We start from the raw sequence: 20,983 nt of genomic DNA, 5'->3' as shown, positions 1-20,983 counted from the left end.
AACAATTTTAATTTACCAGATCAATTAAGAAAGTTTTAATTATTAAGTGGAACATTTTTTATAAAATTCGCTTTTTTTTTCCTCTTCCATTGAATAGTGGACATTTAACATGATAATGATGAAATGTCAGATTATTATTGAAAGATTAATTGTAATATTCAAATTATTCTTACATCTTTAAGATTTTTTTTGCACTTATTGAAAATATTTATATATTTTTTTCCCCAACAGGTCCTTTAAGCACGTATCTAGTCTGAAGGGAATCAAGGTTGGTATTAGAGTGTTTCTACTTACCTTATCTCTTCATAGAGAAGTACTTCTTTTACCCAGTAGACATTTAATATTTAAATATTATAATCTTTTATTCTGTAGGTATGTAATACTTGATACACATTGTGCTGATTTTTCTGACTTTATCAGTTCAAGGCCAGAAATCTAACTGCCCAGCAGTCCTTTTTGTATTTTGTTGTATGCTTTTCTATCCTGGAAATTATTTCGTGGCTTCCCCCCAACACCCCCACCCCACCCCTGTTCTCTTTCTTCTCCCTCCCCTCGTACTTCCCTGAAAACACAGAAACTATTAGACAGGAATTTCCTTATTTATCATCTCCAAAAATATCAGTTTCCTGCCTTTTTCAACCTCCACCTCCCGGGTTCAAGCGATTCTCCTGCCTCAGCCTCCCAAGTAGCTGAGATTACAGGCGCCTGCCATGCCTGGCTAATTTTTGTATTTTTAGTAGAGATGGGGTTTTGCCATGTTGGCCAGGCTGGTCTTGAACTCCTGACCTCAGGTGATCTGCCCACCTTGGCCTCCCAAAGTGCTGGGATTATAGGCGTGAGCCACCATCCCCAGCCAGTCCCCTGCCTTTATACCCACACTTGCTGCCTGCCTTATTCTTACCGTAAATATTGCTGTGCTTATACCATTATCCTATTAAAAACCAACCCCCACACTTCTTTGGATTCTCTTGCCTCTCACTTTCTCAGTGCCCTTCTGCACAGTCACCATTTTTCCAGTGACTCGTTCACTCACTGTTGTCTGCACCCATGTTCTATTTCCTACATTAAAATAGAAACCTTCCTGGAATCCACATCCTGCTTTATTGGCTACTCCTTTTCACAGCAGAACCCCTTGAAAAAACTATAGTTTCTACTTCTTCTCAGCCCACACACATCAGAACAACACTGACATTCAGGTTCCAAAACTAATGGTTAACCTCGGTTTTTAACTTCCTTGAGCCCTCGCTGGTATTCAACGCAATTTCTGGCTCTCTTCCTGAAACACTTTCTTCTGCTGGCTTTCATCTTGCCACACTTTCTTGCTCTTCTTTCTAACTGAAAGACTACTTCTCCATCCCCTCTGCAGCCTCTTTTGCTTCACCTGATATTTAAATGTTGGAATGCCTGGAGTTGTTCTGACCCTTCTTTATCTACCCCGATTTCCTCAGTGATCTTATGCAGAGGTCTCCCAAAGTTTACATGGCTATCCTTGACCTCCTTCCTGAACTGCAGCTCGTGTCAGCTGCCGTCACTTGGATGTTTAATCAGCAACTCAAGGTTTACGTGATGATTAGACCCCAGTTACCCCCAGACCTCCTTATCCCTTAGTTTTCCCCATCTCAATAAGTTCACTTCCATTCACCTTCTTGATGAAGCCAAGTATTTCAGAACTAGACTTGTTTCTTCTTTTTCACTGTCCCCCATATCAATTCCAGACTACCCTGAATCTTCCTGTCTTCACCTATGCTACTTAAATCCAAGCTGCCATCATCTCTCACCTGGATTCCTATAGTCACAGCTCTTTTCACGCGTGTCCCTTTAGAATCCACTCTTGACAGAGTACTCAGAGTGAGCTTTGAACTGGGTGATCAGTTACTCCCCCGATTCATCACTTAATGCTTCTTTCACGCTTCCTACCATGGCCTAAAAGACCCTTAATGATCTAGAATTAGCTGTTTATTGATCACATTAATCAGTGAACATTTAAAGTGATGATGATATACAGTCATTAGCTATACATTCTCATCAAACTTCTCTTCCCTCTGACCTTTTATAGCTGGCTCCTTATTTTTCCTCCAGATTTCAACAAAATATTATTTCTTCAGAGAAGCCCTGCCACAGCATCACGTTTCTAGCTGCTTCTCAGCCATTTGTTATTGCATCTTGCCATTTTCATTCTTCAAATGACATAAATCACCAATCGATCATTTTCTCATTTTTCACTAAAATGTGAACTAATAACAGGAAAATTACACCATTTGTTATTTTTAATGGTTAAAAAATGATAGTCAATTCACATTTTTTAAATGAGACTAGAAATTTTTAAAAATATAAAGTTAGGATTTTTCAAAAATAGCCCTTCACTTGAAACATTAAATAAGAGTTTTCCACAAAGCAGTTTCCGTGTGCAAATATTTATAAAGGAAAATGTTGACATTTTGCTGTTTTCTTGGTCTTTTCTATAGATTGCAGACAGCCAGAAGTCATCGGAAGACTCTGGGTCCAGAAAAGATTCTTCCTCAGAGGTCTTCAGTGATGCTGCCAAGGAAGGGTGGCTCCATTTCCGACCCCTTGTCACTGATAAGGGCAAGGTAGTGTGTTTTCTAAGCCACCCTGAGTGTCCGAAATGCAGACCCTGACAAATAAACCCTAAAGCCTGTATACATAAAATGGCATGATACCCAGATTAAAGAGTGAAAAAAAACCATTTATAAATAGATAAAAGTATTCCTTAAAAAAATTCTAATTATTGCATTAATTTGGTACTTTTTTGTCCTGTGTATCAGCTACATGTAGAATATATTGTCTTACGTTTTGGCAATGTAAAGAGGAAATCTAAGTATTTAAAAAGGAACTCTGCTTTTCTTATTCGTTTATTAGCAATGGGTTATTCTGTTGTCCTTTAGGAAGTGGCAATTTAGTTTTAAATTTTTATGTCTCTTTTCTTAGTTTATTTTAAATTACCTTTATAAATTTGTTTCATTTTATTTTAAAAATATTAAGTTAAACAAATATAAAAATACCAATATATGCATCCAGTAGATTTCAACAGAAAGACTTTGCCATAAAATTTTTCTATAATATTTGGACAGCTTATATATAAGAACATTTTAATGCTGTCAGAAGAGTTTAAAAATTTTAAGAAAATTCACTTTGGATGTGGATAGGGTTGCTTAGCCATATAAAGTTGATGAACTCTGTTAATTAGTTATGTATACAATTGTTTGAGAACTCCTGCAGCATCTGTCATTTGTGTGCTCTAAGACGTAAGTCTTTCACTCAAAAGGCTTTTTGGACTGATTTTTAAATTTTCTATTCCGTTACTGTCTTTGATATATTTTGCTACATTTATTTTATTTGATTAGCTTTGTTCATATTGCCTTCCCAACTAAAGTTGGGATTTCACAGTCCTTGACTTTGATATGAATACACTGCCTAACTCAGTTTATGCTCCACCCGATTTTTATCCTTCCTCTCCTCACAAATAATGTAGTGAGCTAAATCTGCCACCTGCTACAGTAGTTATATGTAAATGCAGAGGAAGTGTTGCTTAATGTGCTTATCCTGTCACAAAGATTTGGCCAAATATTGACTATTAATGAACTGTCGCATGTTTTCTAGCGAGTTGGTGGAAGTATTCGGCCATGGAAACAGATGTACGTTGTCCTTCGGGGTCATTCACTTTACCTGTACAAAGATAAAAGAGAGCAGACGACTCCGTCTGAGGAAGAGCAGCCCATCAGTGTTAATGCTTGCTTGATAGACATCTCTTACAGTGAGACCAAGAGGAAAAATGTGTTTCGACTCACCACATCCGACTGTGAATGCCTGTTTCAGGCTGAAGACAGAGATGATATGTTAGCTTGGATCAAGACGATCCAGGAGAGCAGCAACCTAAACGAAGAGGTGGGTGTTCAAAGGAATGCTGGAGAAATCTGACCCTTTCACAACACTTTCTTACAGAGATCTAAGGAAGATGATATATCATTTTTATAAAAAATTATAATATGCTATTTTCATGTAAAACAGTTGATGAAAAGGAAAACTCAAACATACCTATTTTATATTTTCACATATTGGAAAATCACCATCACTGAACTAGAAGAATAGGTTATTTATATATGCTGTATACCTTCTCAGAAGCAATGAACTAGGAATGTAGTTATTCCAGATCCATTTCCATCTTTCAAAGACAGGATTGTTGTAGGGCTTAAGTTACAGTAAAAATACTTACCAGTATAAGTAACTATATAAATGCAGAGTGATACTGATGATTTTTGTTAATAGAACTATACAGTCAAGAATATGATATAGCCTACTGTCACACAATAATTAGTTTCTAAGAAAACTTGCATTTTCAAAAATCATAAGTCAGCTTTTTTTTTTTTTTTGAAACGAAGTCTTGCTCTGTTGCCCAGGCTGGAGTGCAGTGGCGCGATCTCGGCTCACTGCAAGCCCCGCCTACCAGGTTCACTCCATTTCTCCTGCCTTAGCTTCCCCAGTAGCTGGGACGACAGGCAGCCGTCACCATGCCCGGCTAATTTTTTGTATTTTTAGTAGTGATGGGGTTTCACCGTGTTAGCCAGGATGGTCTCGATCTCCTGACCTTGTGATCCGCCCGCCTCGGCCTCCCAAAGTGCTGGGATTACGGGCATGAGCCACCGTGCCCGGCCCAGCTTTTCTTTTTCGTGCACAACAGTGTTTAGGGATTTGAGAATTTACAGCTTATGATCATCAAGATATTTTTACAGTAGGAATTTCAATAGTAAAGATAGTTTTTAAAGTATATGTAACTATAAACTTTATCAAGCAAATCTAGCAATTATTAGGTCAGCATTTGCTCAAGTATTTTCTTATCATTAACACAGTTTTTTCTTCACTGTGTTCTCACTTTTCATGCATATTTATTATAACCAAAAAAGGGGCACAAAGTTCTCTTTTAATACTCAGGAATGCCTATATTAAATGTAAACTTATGCAAATTATGTTCTAATTTAGTCATTTCCATTATATCCAATTCAAAGTATTAAAACGTATACCATAGGAAAAGTGTGCTTTTTTCCTTTGGTAGTTTACACTCTGCCTTGTTTGTGGTTAAAAAAACACCAGATGTTTATCAGTGCAACCTATGTTGTACACCTACCTGCTATACAGAGAGCATCAGACCTGAATTTTTGCAAAATAAGCGGGGAAAATAAGAACTTAGATGTGGATTTCAGCTTTAAGTAATAGTTCAGAGGAGTTCATGTAACAGGCACCTACTGTGTGTCAGGCATTCTCTCAGGCAGTAGACTGTCATTGTTAAAACTCCTTCAGATGACTTGTTCTGTGACACATAGTGGCTGTTTGGTGGCTTGAATGAGATAATGCATATGAAGAATGCCTGCCAAGTAATAAACATTTACTTAATGTGAGCTATTATCATCACCATCTAATCTCAAGTCACAGGTACACAAGTATTTTCCTCAGTTTTATAGATGAGAAAACAATAATTCACTGAGCATATACTATATGGCAGATACTATTTTAAACATTTTACATGCATTAATCTCAGCAACCATATGAATGTGTCCTATTATTATCACCACCATCCTACAAATAAGGAAACTGTGGCAAAGAGAGGCTAAATAATTTCCCTAAGGTCACACAGTGACTTAAGCATCAGGGGTAGGATTTAAATCCAGGCAGTCTTATTCTAGATCTTAATCATATGATCTCTCTGCTGATAAGTTGGAAGAGTCTATTTAAATTCAAGATAACTTACTCCCATATTTAAAGACTGTATTCTTTGTAAACTGTATCATCATTTACTATAATCAAAACGAGGCAAGTTAAAAAAAATTGAGAACCCCAGTCAATATCAATGTATAATTGGAATGAATAGGAAAAAAAGGATCACTTTATGGTCATTTCTGGGTTTACCATATAGCATTTCATACAAGTTAACTCACAGAGGTTAAAAAAAAAATCAAGCAAATTTTGAGCTTTTCTCTTTTTTGTCTTCTGATAATGTAACTGCCATTTGTGATACTAGTTGATCCTTGGTTTCACTGTCCTTAAAAATTAGTCACTAACAAATTCTGGCAGTCTGTTTTCATCTTTTATCCACCTATATGATTTGTTTTTCTTTTTGAAGAAAAATCACTTACATGTATATTTCTTAAATGCTGATCATTCTTTCTGGTATTAGAGAAAACACTGGCTGCTTCCTAGTCATTTATTTTAAATGGACAGATCAATTCAGTAAGTATTGAACACGTGTTACTTGCTGGTACTATCCTAGGTATTGCATGGATACAGAAAAGAAACAAAACCCTTTGGCAGTGTTGGGAGGCACTTGGAACATTTGTCACACGGTGATGTTGAATAGAAGCTTTGAAACAGCTCCACTGAGAACAGATGATAGTAGTGTTTGTGTTAAATAAGCAAAGCAGTACAATAGAAAGCCTCAAAAAAGTAAGGATCACTTATTTATGTTTAGAATTGATTTTCTAATTTTACTTTATTTATTCTGTAGGACACTGGAGTCACTAACAGGGATCTAATTAGTCGAAGAATAAAAGAATACAACAATCTGATGAGGTGAGAATCCCACCTTGCCTGCAGTTAATTTGGATATAAAATCAGTACAGTCTTCCCCCTTATTTGCAAGGATACATTCCAAGACCCCCAGTGGATGCTTGAAACCTCAGATAGTATCAAATCCTCTCTACACTATATTTTTTCCCATATAGTAATGGGCGGATAGTGTATACAGGGTGGCTACTCTGGATGAAAGGATGATTCTTATTCTGGGCAGGACTAGAAAATTGAAAGCTTATGAATTGTTTATTCCAAGAATTTTCCAGTTAATATTTTCAGACCATGGCTCACCACGGGTAACTGAAACCATAGATAGAGGGGGCTTACTGTAATTATTAACAAATGTCATTTCCTTCAACAGCAAAGCAGAACAGTTGCCAAAAACACCTCGCCAGAGTCTCAGCATCAGGCAAACTTTGCTTGGTGCTAAATCAGAGCCAAAGACTCAAAGCCCACACTCTCCGAAGGAAGAGTCGGAAAGGAAACTTCTCAGTAAAGGTATTGATGTTAGCTTTCTAACAAATAAATATGATGATTTAAAATTGGCATCGTAGAGGTACGTTTATGTTTACTGTACCATTTCTACTGACCAGGCCCCATGTCAACTAGCTCAAAATTCATAGTAGGCTTGGTCTGGGCTCATTGGGCCTTTCCCTTTGTGAGGCCCAAGACACCAGCTTCATTATAAAGAGAAAGTGAGGGAAAATACAAACAATCCTTAAATCAGAGACATTACAAATTTAAATGACTCGGAGGATTCAGGTCCTATCATTTTGAAATAAAACTATTATTTTTCCCTTTGTTGAAGTCTCACTATAAAGATGACACACTGATTCTATTTTTTTTTTTTTGCTGTTTTAAAGAAAATTATAGCACACATTGTAAAAGAATGATGTAAAATTTAAATACAGGATGTATTATTTATATTACAGGACTTGGATTTATGTAAACATCGATAAAGTGTTCTTAAAGTCATGATTTAGACACTCATTTCCATTTTATTATGTTGTTTTATTTTGACTGGCAATCAAAAGATGATACCAGTCCCCCAAAAGACAAAGGCACATGGAGAAAAGGCATTCCAAGTATCATGAGAAAGACATTTGAGAAAAAGCCAACTGCTACAGGAACTTTCGGCGTCCGACTAGATGACTGCCCACCAGCTCATACTAATCGGGTAGGAGACACCAGCCCACCGATTTCCTCAAGTCATTAATTCAGTTTTGATTATAATGGGATCTGAGTATATAGCCTTTCAGACAACAGAGACTGTCAATCTATTTTCCTCTTCATAGCAGACCTTAGTTTCCCTAAGTATTTCTGACTGGTAATGCTTTTTTTCTAATGTATTTACTCTGAAATTGAATAATTATTCAACCATTAGGAATTTGTCTGAAATGGTAAGAATTCATCTTCAAATCATGTTTCTGCTCTTAGCATCTTAAACAAGGATGAGAACAAGGACCTGATTAAGAAAGTATAATACATGTAAATGTATGTGCATATATTTAAAACACCCATGCCAGGATTCGTATCATGAATTGATATTACTCTCTCCTCCTCCTCCTCCTCTTTTCTTGACTCTTTATTCAGCGGAACGGTTTCCACATTCTCTTTACCTATTGTTACTTCCTTTTTAGAATGTTATCTCTCTGGGGGTCCCTCTCTTTCTCTCGGTCTATTTGTTTTCTTCTTACTGTCTCAAATATCTCTTGCAGGTTTTATCTATTCCCAGATCTATAATGTCTGTATTCTTTATATTACATAACAGCAATTTATGTTTCCTTTTGGATGAAAGGGGCATTTTAGCTGTGATACACAACTACTAAACATTTGTGCTGCATTAAGTAAAATGTTTATTTCTTGTTTTGCAGTATATTCCATTAATAGTTGACATATGTTGCAAATTAGTTGAAGAAAGAGGTCTTGAATATACAGGTATTTATAGAGTTCCTGGAAATAATGCAGCCATCTCAAGTATGCAAGAAGAACTCAACAAGGGAATGGCTGATATTGATATACAAGATGATGTAAGTTTGCTTATTTGAATAACTGATCCTTTTTTTTTCCCCTTTGGTGCAATTGGATATGAAAATACTATATTTCTATTTTGTACACCTAGAAATGGCGAGATTTGAATGTGATAAGCAGTTTACTAAAATCCTTCTTCAGAAAGCTCCCTGAGCCTCTCTTCACAAATGGTGAGTTAACTCCCATGAAAGATACCAGATGAAATGGTTCAAGTTACAATTGGAAAACCATAGAATATTAAATTGAACAAGGACAAAATGTCTTTGTCAAAGGAAACAGGAGGCTTTGTTTAGTTCTCCCTCATATATTAAAAACATAAAAATTATTTAGGTTCAGTGAAATATGTATTATCTTGTTCATATATGTTTGCAGCCAAATTAATATTATTGTTTCCAGTCAAATGGCTTCTGACATCATAAGGTACAATGAGTAGAAAAATGTTTTTTCAGTCAAGCCAAGTATTTAAGTGCCATGTCAGACACTTTACTAGATGTTGTTGGAGGGTGGGGTAGGAATGGACGGGCTGTGTAAATATATAGGATGGTTCCTGCAGGGAACTTACATTTTAGAGATTTACATTTCAAAGACTATTAGAAATCTTTCCTATGTTGTGGTTTAAAATTGATCCTTAAAGGGAAACTAGATTACAATTCACCTAGGCAATTTAAGATAAATTTGTTTTATTGTTCTTGTCGTCAGATAAATATGCTGATTTTATTGAAGCCAATCGTAAAGAAGATCCTCTAGATCGTCTGAAAACATTAAAAAGACTAGTAGGTATTATTTTATATTTTGGGGGATACAACTAAAATTCAGCCTCTGAATCCATCGTGAAAATAATCTGTTTCAGATTCACGATTTGCCTGAACATCATTATGAAACACTTAAGTTCCTTTCAGCTCATCTGAAGACAGTGGCAGAAAATTCAGAAAAAAATAAGGTATGTAAAATGCTTATTGAAGAAATGTACTTTTAGTGGCTTTAGTTTAAAAGATATGCTTCATTACTTCATGCCAAATAGTCAATAAAAGGTTTGTAATTCAACATCAAACTGGGTAAGTCCTTCTTAAAATTGTTTTTAAAAGCAAACGATCCCAAAATACTAGTTGTCACCATTTTAAAAGGATATTTTAAAAGATTTCTTTTATGGTTATTCAGTAAGAAAAATGAAAAAGTCAGAAATTCTACTTCTCTGATTTTTTAGCTGCATATCAGTGTTTTGAAGAGGTAACATACGCATACGCTACAACAGTCAAAAGGCCAAATAGAATACAGGGAAAACAGACATAAACAGATAAGTCATTTTCATTCCTTTTAACACCACCACATTTTCTTTGTCAAACACAACAAAATATATTCTTTATATTGTCTAATATTCAGTTCGCATTCAGTTTTTTTCTTTTTTTTTTTTTAAATTATATTAGAGACAGGGTCTCACCATGTTGCCCAGGCTAGTCTCAAACTTCTGGGCTCAAGCAATTCACCTGCCTCCCAAAGTGCTAGGATTATAGGCATGAGCCACCATGCCCAGCCCCATTCAGTTTTTCTTGATTGTAAAAGTGTCTTTGTAGGGTTATTTGCTGAAGTCAGTATCCAAACAAGGTCTACACATGGTATGTGGTTGACAGGTTGTAGTCTTAACTTAGTTTTTTGATGATTATTGCCTAAATCCATTATATCATCAGAGATTGTAAAATGATGATTTTCTAACTCAAGGGCATTACTTCTTAAAGTACTGAAGCAGTCGTTTTAATTTCTGGAGAAGAAAATAAAAGAATACCACAAGCTCAGGAATATTGCTGACACTCTTTTCTGAGTGATTTTTCCTTAAGGTAGAGAAAGATAGATCAGTTTAGTGGCTGTGCATGTTCTGGAAGTTGTAAGGATTGATTATGAGAAGAGTGCAAATCAAGAAGCTTACTTCCTTCAGGTGCTCAATTTCCTCCATAGTGATAGGGCTACAAAATGGTTAGGAAAAAAAAGAGAGAGAGAGAAAGGAAGTGAAAGCCTAGACTGTTTCCAGAAATTCATACCGTAGGAGCCAAAGAGTTTTCAATATAATTGTAGCTGAAATAGTCTCTAATTAATTTCAGTATTTCCTGAAATCTATTACATCATTCATCAGTTTTGCTGAATGTTAGGAGTACTGTTGGTCTAGTTAATTTAGAAAGCACTGAATGAATCTTTAGCATAGGTCTTTACTGAAAAATTTTTTGTGTCTTTAATATAATTACACTGAATCTTGAAGACAAGACAGGGTATGGTATTTTATGGAATATCTTTCAAGAAAAATAGAATTTTTAAATTTATGAATAAACTGTAGACTATTTTTACCAGTTTTATGTAGGAACCAGCTGAAACTGTTTACCCACATAAAATATTATGGTGTATACATATAAATATTAATGTATGTTACCATTAGTCTAAAAACATAAATCATAGTCAAGAGTCTAGTAAAACTTTTACATAAGGCATTTGAGATGGTAGACTTATGTTTTTTGAGCCACCAGCACCAGCACAGATTTAAGAGTAGGATGAGTACATATTCTAGAGGGAGACCAGAAACATTTCTGGGTGCCCACACATAGTTTCTTTCTACCAAGCCAACTCTCTAGAAAAATCCTGACTTCAACACAATTTCTTCTTATTCCTCTGCACTGATGGTGTCGTTATGTGTGTGCTACACTAGTTAACAAGTTAGTTAGGTGTGCAGAAGTTGCTTTTCTTTTTTTTCGAGTTTGGCAGTGATTTTTTACCCCCCCCCCCCCCCGGGATGTTATTAAAGTTATTTTAATCAAATACTGAATTCAAAATATATCAGATACTATAAGATTTAATGCAGGAAAACAAAAGATCCATACCTTTGACAATCTGATAATTAAACAAGGAATACCAAATATGGAAATTAATGTAGCTTCAGAAGATTGGTTTCAAGTAAAAATTGGTCAGAAATAATATTTCCAAACAAACATTGGGTGTTTGTTTACACATTAGTGATTTTGATGTACTAGAGGGAAAATCTGTAACCTTTCATGTATTTTTAAGCACTTCTTCCACTTTCATTTCTGAAGGGGAGGGAGTTTTTTGTTTTTTTTCTTTTTTTCTTCAAACAGGATCTTACTCTGTCGCTCAGGCTGCAACCTCGACCTCCTCCCACCTCAGCCTCCGGAGTAGCTGGGACTACATGCACACACCATCATGCCTGGCTAATTTATTTTTAGTAGAGATGAGGTCTTGAACTCCTGGGCTCAAGCAATCCACCTGACTTGGTCCCCAGAGTGCTGGGAATACACGTGTGCCTGTAATCTTTTGCAAGTTTTTTTTCCTTTGATTTTTAACATTTTTATCAGTTAATCCAGCTTTGGTAACCCTCGTTTTGAACCAAATCAGTTGTTTTCAATCAAAGACTTCTTGGAAAAAAATGAATGCTAATTATGCATTGCACATTATCATTAATGCAGAAAAAACGTTTTGTACACATTTGCTTTGAAAATCCTAATTAGGCTACTTGTGGTGGCTGACCCTTGGAATCACAGCACTTTGGGAAGCTGAGGCTGGAGAACTGCTTGAGGCCAGGATTTCGAGACCTGCCTTGGCAACATAATAAGATTCTATCGAGAGTGCAGTAAGCTGTGATCATGCCACTGCACTGCAGCCTGGGTGAACGTGAGGCCCTGTCTCAAAAAAAAAAAAAAAAAAAAAAAAATCTTGCTAGAAAGCATTATTTTTTTAATCTACATCAAAGCCATTTTTCTGTTTATTCTTTCTTTTTCATCAAAAATCCTACAATGGGAATTTCAGCCTACTTCCTTAAGAAAAATTCTGGTATTTCCCAGTATCATCCTTTCTTTCAGATGGAACCAAGAAACCTAGCAATAGTGTTTGGTCCCACCCTTGTTCGAACATCAGAAGACAACATGACCCACATGGTCACCCACATGCCTGACCAGTACAAGATCGTAGAAACGCTCATCCAGCACGTAAGTTCATGCTTATCTCTGCAAGAAAATTCATTTTCACGGGCAGCTGCTATTTGGTCAGACAGAGGTTGGTTGTAATATTTTTCCCTAAGAAAATTACCCTTTTTCTGTACTATGCTCCAAGATCTCAGTATATTTAAAGGCTTGTTTAATTTCTCTTCTCACCTTTTTTAAATTTTAGCATGACTGGTTTTTCACAGAAGAAGGTGCTGAAGAGCCTCTTGTAAGTATTGTCTGTCAGCACTTGTACTCAGTAGTTTCATTTGGGACACAAGATCCTGGCGCGCCAACAATGTCAACTTCCTGCTTTGTATGCTATTGTCCGCTTTGCGCCCCGGAAGCAGGTCTCTAGCTCAGTTTCTGATCTAATGAATATACAAGTACGGTGCTTATTTTGCAGTTAATTATGCATAAACAATGTAAAAACATTAAGCACAGGTGCTTTACTTAGTAATATGTCTTTTACTAAATGTTGTTTAAATTTTAAAGAAAATATCTTTGAAGAGATGATGAAGAGATCTTTGTTTATTAACCATAGACAACAGTGCAGGAGGAAAGCACAGTAGACTCCCAGCCAGTGCCAAACATAGATCATTTACTCACCAACATTGGAAGGACAGGAGTCTCCCCAGGAGATGTATCAGGTAACTCTTGCCTGGGCAGTCTTGACCTCTAGGCTGAAAGCTACATTCTTACAATATGAAAGAGCAAATCAATCACAGTGAATTGTTACTTATGATTTTTTTCTTTTTCTCTTCCTTTCTGCTAATAAAAAACCTTAATCTTCCTTTTCCAATTGATCTGAATTATCTTCCAGTGACTCTAATGCCATTGGCAGTGCATGCAGTTGTAATGTTTGTCAGAATGGAACTATGAGGGAAATGAGCATGCAAACCACTGTTTTGTTCTTCTTTTTTTTTTTTTTTAAATTCACAGTTTCCATGTAATAGTCATCACAAGGTAAAACAGATATATGCTACTGAGTATGTGGTTGCTGTGATGGCAGAAAGTATGATCTGGGCTGTATAAGCAGTTCTTATTCTTGAGCCAGGAGTTCTGTTTAAAAGCAGCAAGTTAAATCTGTTGAACTGGTAATGGGCACCATTTTCATAAATACGGTGTATTATTTGTCACAGTAAGAAGCCAGCCTATTTGACATTTATTTTCTTCTGTTTCCTGTTGCCACCCTAATGCTTGGTTAAGTATTAGTTCTTCTAGGCTCTTTTGATGAAAGCTTTCTCCTGCCAAACTGTTGCACTAATCTAGCATGTTGTTTTACACAATGTTCTCCCTTTGTCTCTAGTTCTTGTTTTAGTCCTAAAGGGTTTTTTCAGCTCTTACTGACACAGGCAAATCTATACTGATGTTGAACAGGCGAAGTGGGAGGAGTCTATCACACGGTAATGTCACTAGTGGATTCTGTGATGTCCCTGATGGACAGCTGGAACTGTAGGAAGAAGGAGGACTGTTGTCCACACTGTAGCTGCCTTGTCTGCAGAAACCCCCGATTCTTGTAAATGCAAACATAGTTGATCTGTGGTGTAAAGTTTCTCTTAAGATTATTGTAAACAGATCAATACTACTTTCTTAAAAGCTTTTCTGCTGTTTCTTGTTATTTCTGAAGCAGACCCTGAGGAGAAATAGCATGGTACGGTCTACCAGTTCTTAAAGTCATAAAGCATTTAGCCATGTGTTCAAAGGGGCGTGGCATGGGGCTCAGCTCAGTAATTCTGAAACCCAATTTCCCTAATGTTGAAAGATGAAACTTCAAAATTGGTATTATCCTGAATATTGCTAGCCCCTTCCTACCCTCTTTATAATTGTATAATCTGAGTTTTTGCCAGACAGTAAAATTATGGTCTCCATTTTTCCATTTCCATAATAGCATTTGTTAATAGATAATTGCAAAACTGGTAGCAGTTTAACTAAACTAGTCAAAAGGATCCCTCACTGCACTGCTATGGAACTGGGGTCTGAAGCACAAAGATAAACATTATTTAATGTAAAACCAAAGTGACCTGGAAGCAAGATTATCTTAATGCCTCTTTTGCATCCATACGCATACAGCATAATGCTTAGAAAACTTAAGTCTGACAAAAATCAACATAAACATGCCAGTATGAGTGTCTCAATTGTAGCTAGGGCGGCCAACACTCTTAAAAGTTCTACATTGTGTATCAGTCTCAGATACAGGATGTGGTACATTAAAAAAAAAATGATTACACTGTCCTGAAGCTTCTTTATTGCTAGATTTACTATTTAGAAAATCTAATAAACACGAGTATTTCTGTTTTTGTGTAGCACAGGGCTCCTTTGCCATTTCTGTCATTGAGCTGGTTCTGCCTACAATTCACAGCATCCCTTCATGGCGGTGGCTTTCTGTGGTGCAGCTTGCATCTTTGTGAGCTCTGACTATCCACTGTGTTCTATTGTTTTGAGTTTTGCTTTCACATTTTGTTCTGTGCCTGTCTTTCCATAAGTTTTGCATTGTTTGTGGAAAGCAGTAAAGATTGGCTAATACTGACCATGTTTTATTTAACTTTTCACAGATTCAGCTACTAGTGACTCAACAAAATCTAAGGTAAATTGTTTCATACAATTTGAAATATTTTAGGGGGGAATTGTTTTTTGGCTGATTGTTGTGGTTGATATACAAATGGATTCCTCTCTGTGTCTAATGAGACAGCAACAAAGTATAATCAAAAAATTCATAAAACAATGTATGATAAGAAGAATACTAGATTTTGAGTTGGAATAAGAACTCAAAAGTTCATATTCTTCTCATTGTGCAGTTTTAGCATAATACAAAGAACTAGGCCATTCTTTAATGTGAAAATTAGGTCCTAACATATACAGAAGTGAATAATAAAATGAGAAGCCTCCCTGCACCCATCTTCATCTCCAGTAATTATCAGCACTCGGCCAACTCTGTTTGCTCTGTATCCCTCCCTCTAGGACCATCTTTACACAAATCCCAAACATCTTATCATCTGTAAATATTTCAGAAATATCACTTTTTTGTTATGCAATTTTACAGACAGTATAGTCTTGCCTTTTCAGTGAAATCACTAATAATATTTTTACACAATCTGTGTTCCCTCAATTACACAACTTTTTGAGTAGTTTGTGGGACGTTTATAGTTCTTAGAAAGTTTTTTGTTGAGTCAATGGATCTAAGTTTTGCTCTGTTTGAGGCAGTAGCAACTGGAATTGTCAGACTTCTTAAAACATTGTTATGTTTTGTAATGAGACATGAATTTTACATATCATGTTTAAATATCATAATAGGACTCCATATGATTAAATTATAATTCTTACAAAAATGTTTTATCATGTCTCTGTTACTTGTGATGTTCATCTTTTTGCCCAGCTTTTTATCTTGAAAAATGTTAAACCTACAGAAAAGCTGCTAAAATAATAGCACCCAAATCCTTCACCCTACATTCATCAGTTGTAAATTTACACTTTTGTTCTGAATCATTTGATAGTTACTTGTAGAGATAACACTACTCCTAAATACTTCAGCATGTATCACCAGAGAACTGGGGCATTCTCCTATATAATTACAATGTAATGTTCATACTCAGGAAACTAAGGTAAGTACAACACATTATTATCTAATGTGCAGTTTTTATACAGATTGTCCCAGTAATATTCTTTACTTCCTTATACAGAATGCAGTCAAGGATCATTCCTTGCATTTCTTTGTCAAATCTCTTTAGACTTCTTTAATCTGGAACAGTTTCCTTAACTCTATTGCCAGCAGATGAGATTTTGAACCTGAGAGACCTGTTTGAAATCCCTGCTTTTCCCTTCTCTAGATGCATTTTTCTTAACCTGTTATTACAGTAGCCTTTTCATCTTATCCATAGTGGTGTTATGCCATGCCTGTAATATAATGGCTATCCCAATGACATGATTAACTACTTCTAACAGTCTCTGTAGAAAAGTAGAGTAATTTGCCTCAACACATATATGATCATAGAATTGTAAAGAGGACCTTAAGGAAATCTGAAAGCTTCTCGCCACAGAATTGAGATGTTTAAAAGTGAATCCCTTGCTCATACACAGCAAGCTGGAGAGGATGGACATCAAGCCCAATTGAGAGCCCAGTCACAACCATTATCCCCTACAGTCTTCAGCACAATGTGGGGAAATGTAAATAACCATTAGAAATGTGCTGGATAATTATGAAAGTCTTTATAACTTTTATAAAAACAAAGTTCTGTTCATCTGTGATTTCATCTTGGCAAATTCTTTGATAGAACAGCCTACATTTTTACTTTAAGACTTTAAATAGAGCAGTTTTAACTTGTCTAAGATTTGTAGGCAATAGAGAAATATACTGTCTGCTTCTATTACTCAGCATACCTCCTGCCTACCTGCTTGTCTTAAAAAGTGTGTGGTAAACCAGCAGATATTTAGGAAGAAACTAATAGTTGCAATCAAGAACCTATTATATCTAGTTGCAGTGGCTCATGCCTGTAAATCCTGGCACTTTGGGAGGCTGAAGTGGGAGGATAGCTTGAGACTAAGGCTTCTAGACCAGCCTGGGCAACATGGTGAAACTCCATCTTAAAAAAAATTTTTTTAAAGAACCCATTATACATAGCAAATAACTTTCCCAATAACAGTGCACTACACTGTTTCTGTGGTAAGGAATTAATTGTACCTATGTTAATTGATCTTTCCTTTCTACCTTCCTGGGATGGGTTCTCACTCTGTCACCCAGGCTGGAGTGCAATGGTACCTTCATGCCTCACTGCAGCCTTGACTTCCCCAGGCTCAGGTGATCCTCTGACCTCGGCCTCCCAAGTAGCCAGGACCACAGGTGCGTGCCACCATGCCCAGTTAATTTTTTGTAGAGATAGGGCTTCACCATGTACCCTAGGCTGGTCTCAAACTTCTGGGCTCAAGCAATCTGCCTGCCTCAGCCTCCCAAAGTGCTGGGATTACAGGCATGAGCCATCACGCCTGGCCTGTTTTTTGAATATTCTAATTCCATTGTTACCTTGAGATAAATGAAGACATTACCAACCTGATTTACTTAAGGCAGATCCTTGAAGATCCCGCCTGAATGAACTAGTGGAAGACCAGAGTTCCCTTATCTCAATGAGCTTATCTGATACAGTATCTATATCATGTGGTCTGATACAGTATCTATATCATGTGGTACCTGTAATTAGAAAAATTAAAGTCAGTCATAAACATTTAATAACCTATATCAGAATATGATGTTTGACCGTGTCACAATATTGTTTAACCTATCCCGTGCCTCTATTCCAAATGAAGGAAGTGAAGAATGCCTGGGCACTGTGGAAGGAGGGAAGGTCAGGTGTTTGGGGGGATTTTGATAGGAATCGGCACTAAGCACAGACTATTTTCCTGAAAGGCAGATGTGTATGAGCTGTGGCTTGGCAGTTAAATACCATGAGGCAAGAAATTGGACTCATTAAATAAAAATTTGACTTTGGTTCAAGGTAAAAAGAGGTATTAAAAAAAGCTAATTGCACTGTTAATGCTTCCAGAGCTTTAGTAGATATAATTTGATAAGAAATATTTGGGAGACAAGCTTGTCAGAAAATGAACTCAGCTGCATTCTTATGCTCAGAGTCTTTCTTCTCTCTTGCTTCCCAGGGTTCTTGGGGATCTGGAAAGGATCAGTATAGCAGGGAACTGCTTGTGTCCTCCATCTTTGCAGCGGCTAGTCGCAAGAGGAAGAAGCCAAAAGAAAAAGCACAGCCTAGCAGCTCAGAAGATGAACTGGACAATGTATTTTTTAAGAAAGAAAATGTGGAACAGTGTCACAATGATACTAAAGAGGAGTCCAAAAAAGAAAGTGAGACACTAGGCAGAAAACAGAAGATCATCATTGCCAAAGAAAACAGCACTAGGAAAGACCCCAGCACGACAAAAGATGAAAAGATATCACTAGGAAAAGAGAGCACACCTTCGGAAGAACCCTCACCACCACACAACTCAAAACACAACAAGTCACCAACTCTCAGCTGTCGCTTTGCCATCCTGAAAGAGAGCCCCAGGTCACTTCTGGCACAGAAGTCCTCCCACCTTGAAGAGACAGGCTCTGACTCTGGCACTTTGCTCAGCACGTCTTCCCAGGCCTCCCTGGCAAGGTTTTCCATGAAGAAATCAACCAGTCCAGAAATGAAACATAGTGAGTTTTTGGCCAACGTCAGCACCATCACCTCAGATTATTCCACCACATCGTCTGCTACATACTTGACTAGCCTGGACTCCAGTCGACTGAGCCCTGAGGTGCAATCCGTGGCAGAGAGCAAGGGGGACGAGGCAGATGACGAGAGAAGCGAACTCATCAGCGAAGGGCGGCCTGTGGAAACTGACAGTGAGAGCGAGTTTCCCTTGTTCCCAACAGCCTTGACTTCAGAGAGGCTTTTCCGAGGAAAACTGCAAGAAGTGACTAAGAGCAGCCGGAGAAATTCTGAAGGAAGTGAATTAAGTTGCACCGAGGGAAGTTTAACATCAAGTTTGGATAGCCGGAGACAGCTCTTCAGTTCCCATAAACTCATCGAATGTGATACTCTTTCCAGGAAAAAATCAGCTAGATTCAAGTCAGATAGTGGAAGTCTAGGAGATGCCAAGAATGAGAAAGAAGCACCTTCATTAACTAAAGTGTTTGATGTTATGAAAAAAGGAAAGTCAACTGGGAGTTTACTGACACCCACTAGAGGCGAATCCGAAAAACAGGAACCCACATGGAAAACGAAAATAGCAGATCGGTTAAAACTGAGACCCAGAGCCCCTGCGGATGACATGTTTGGAGTAGGGAATCACAAAGTGAATGCCGAGACTGCTAAAAGGAAAAGCATCCGGCGCAGACATACACTAGGAGGGCACAGAGATGCTACTGAAATCAGCGTTTTGAATTTTTGGAAAGTGCATGAGCAGAGCGGGGAGAGAGAATCTGAACTTTCAGCTGTAAACCGATTAAAACCAAAATGCTCAGCCCAGGACCTTTCCATCTCAGACTGGCTGGCCAGGGAACGCCTACGCACCAGTACCTCTGACCTTAGCAGAGGAGAAATCAGAGATCCCCAGACAGAGAACCCAAGCACACGAGAAATAGCCACGACCGACACACCTTTGTCTCTTCATTGCGACACAGGCGGTTCTTCCAGCACCTTGGCTTCAACAAACAGGCCCCTTCTTTCCATACCACCACAGTCACCTGACCAAATAAACGGAGAAAGCTTCCAGAACGTGAGCAAAAATGCTAGTTCTGCAGCGAATGCCCAACTTCATAAACTGTCTGAAACCCCAGGCAATAAAGCAGAGTTTCATCCCTGTCTTTAAACTGGGGGTATGTCCACTCTAGCAAGTAAAAAAAAACTACTGTTACACGTTCCAGTAACTCTGTCAATATTTTCTTGTATCAGAATTGTTATTATGCAGCCTTCATTTGGGCTGGTTTCTTCATTTTGCACTGTGAAATAGCTTTACAGTGCATGACTACAGCCAGAAGAACATATATATATATATTTAAAAATATATCGGATAGTTGTATACAAATGAGCAAGGTATTTGTTGCAACTTACTACATAGCATATACCCAAAATCACTGAAGAAAATCGCTGGCATCAGTGTGCAGCAAATTTGTTCTTTTGGTTTCATCACTAACAAAAGTGCCTCATCATAAAAATACAGTTGGTTTTTAATCATAAAAATACAGTTGGTTTTTAGGGTGCCATATTGTTAAAATTAGATAACTTACATTGAATAAACGAATGCGTTTTATTGGTAACAAATTTCATTACATTTACCAGTTTTAACACAGGTGGATACAGAACTTCCATTCTTTAGTCATTCCAGGTGGATCTGAGTTTTATATTCAAACTTTTAATACAGTTTTTGAGTTTTGTGTGACTTGAATTTTTAATCTTTCTGTAAAATACGTAACTTAAATGAACATATTAAATGTGTATCTTTTCTTCAGATACCAGATTTGATATAAATGTTGTAACATAGGTGTGTAGATAGTGGATCCTGGATGGAACTGGCTTCTTTATCGAGAAGAATATAATTCTGCATGAGGACTTAATGAATCCAAACCTGTGTCATGCCTGTGTGCATACCCAATTAAACACTGGAAATAAAAATTGTTTTGGTGAATTTTGCATGGCTTGAAACATGTCATCCATTTATAACTACCTTACATGATTAATTGGTCGTGACTTTAAAAAGGTACCTACTATATTTATTTATACATTCCATCTTCTCCTCTTTCTTGCTGTGGTGGGTAGAGACTCTTACAGATGCTTACATTAGCCTAACCTCACTTGTCGACAGATGTATTTAACTCTTCTAGCTAAAGTAATGCACGTTAATGACCTTTTCGTGAGTGAAACGAACAT

General features: G+C 37.1%; 1 protein-coding gene across 4 annotated transcripts in view; it reads left to right on the top strand.

Moving 5' to 3' along the window:
• ARHGAP21 (Rho GTPase activating protein 21) overlaps positions 1-20,746 on the top strand; it is a 134,957-nt gene extending 114,211 nt beyond the window's left edge. For 3 of the 4 annotated variants that reach the window (XM_054436108.2, XM_054436107.2, XM_063669676.1), the window contains 15 exons: positions 232-268; positions 2,466-2,591; positions 3,622-3,906; positions 6,518-6,582; positions 6,944-7,080; positions 7,617-7,759; positions 8,457-8,612; positions 8,705-8,783; positions 9,313-9,386; positions 9,464-9,553; positions 12,468-12,593; positions 12,775-12,816; positions 13,132-13,237; positions 15,143-15,174; positions 18,231-20,746. In XM_054436108.2, coding sequence (XP_054292083.1) covers positions 232-268; positions 2,466-2,591; positions 3,622-3,906; positions 6,518-6,582; positions 6,944-7,080; positions 7,617-7,759; positions 8,457-8,612; positions 8,705-8,783; positions 9,313-9,386; positions 9,464-9,553; positions 12,468-12,593; positions 12,775-12,816; positions 13,132-13,237; positions 15,143-15,174; positions 18,231-19,925 — 3,193 coding nt within the window. In that variant the 3' untranslated portion in view covers positions 19,926-20,746. Of the gene's footprint in view, positions 1-231; positions 269-2,465; positions 2,592-3,621; positions 3,907-6,517; positions 6,583-6,943; positions 7,081-7,616; positions 7,760-8,456; positions 8,613-8,704; positions 8,784-9,312; positions 9,387-9,463; positions 9,554-12,467; positions 12,594-12,774; positions 12,817-13,131; positions 13,238-13,967; positions 14,242-15,142; positions 15,175-18,230 lie in introns of all 4 variants that reach the window. The other variant, XR_008491995.2, reaches the window with a different exon arrangement.
• Positions 20,747-20,983: the final 237 nt, after the last annotated feature.

Source organism: Pongo pygmaeus, chromosome 8 (genome assembly GCF_028885625.2).
Source record: "Pongo pygmaeus isolate AG05252 chromosome 8, NHGRI_mPonPyg2-v2.0_pri, whole genome shotgun sequence".
NCBI lineage: Eukaryota > Metazoa > Chordata > Mammalia > Primates > Hominidae > Pongo > Pongo pygmaeus.
This window is presented reverse-complemented; position numbering and strand designations above follow the sequence as displayed.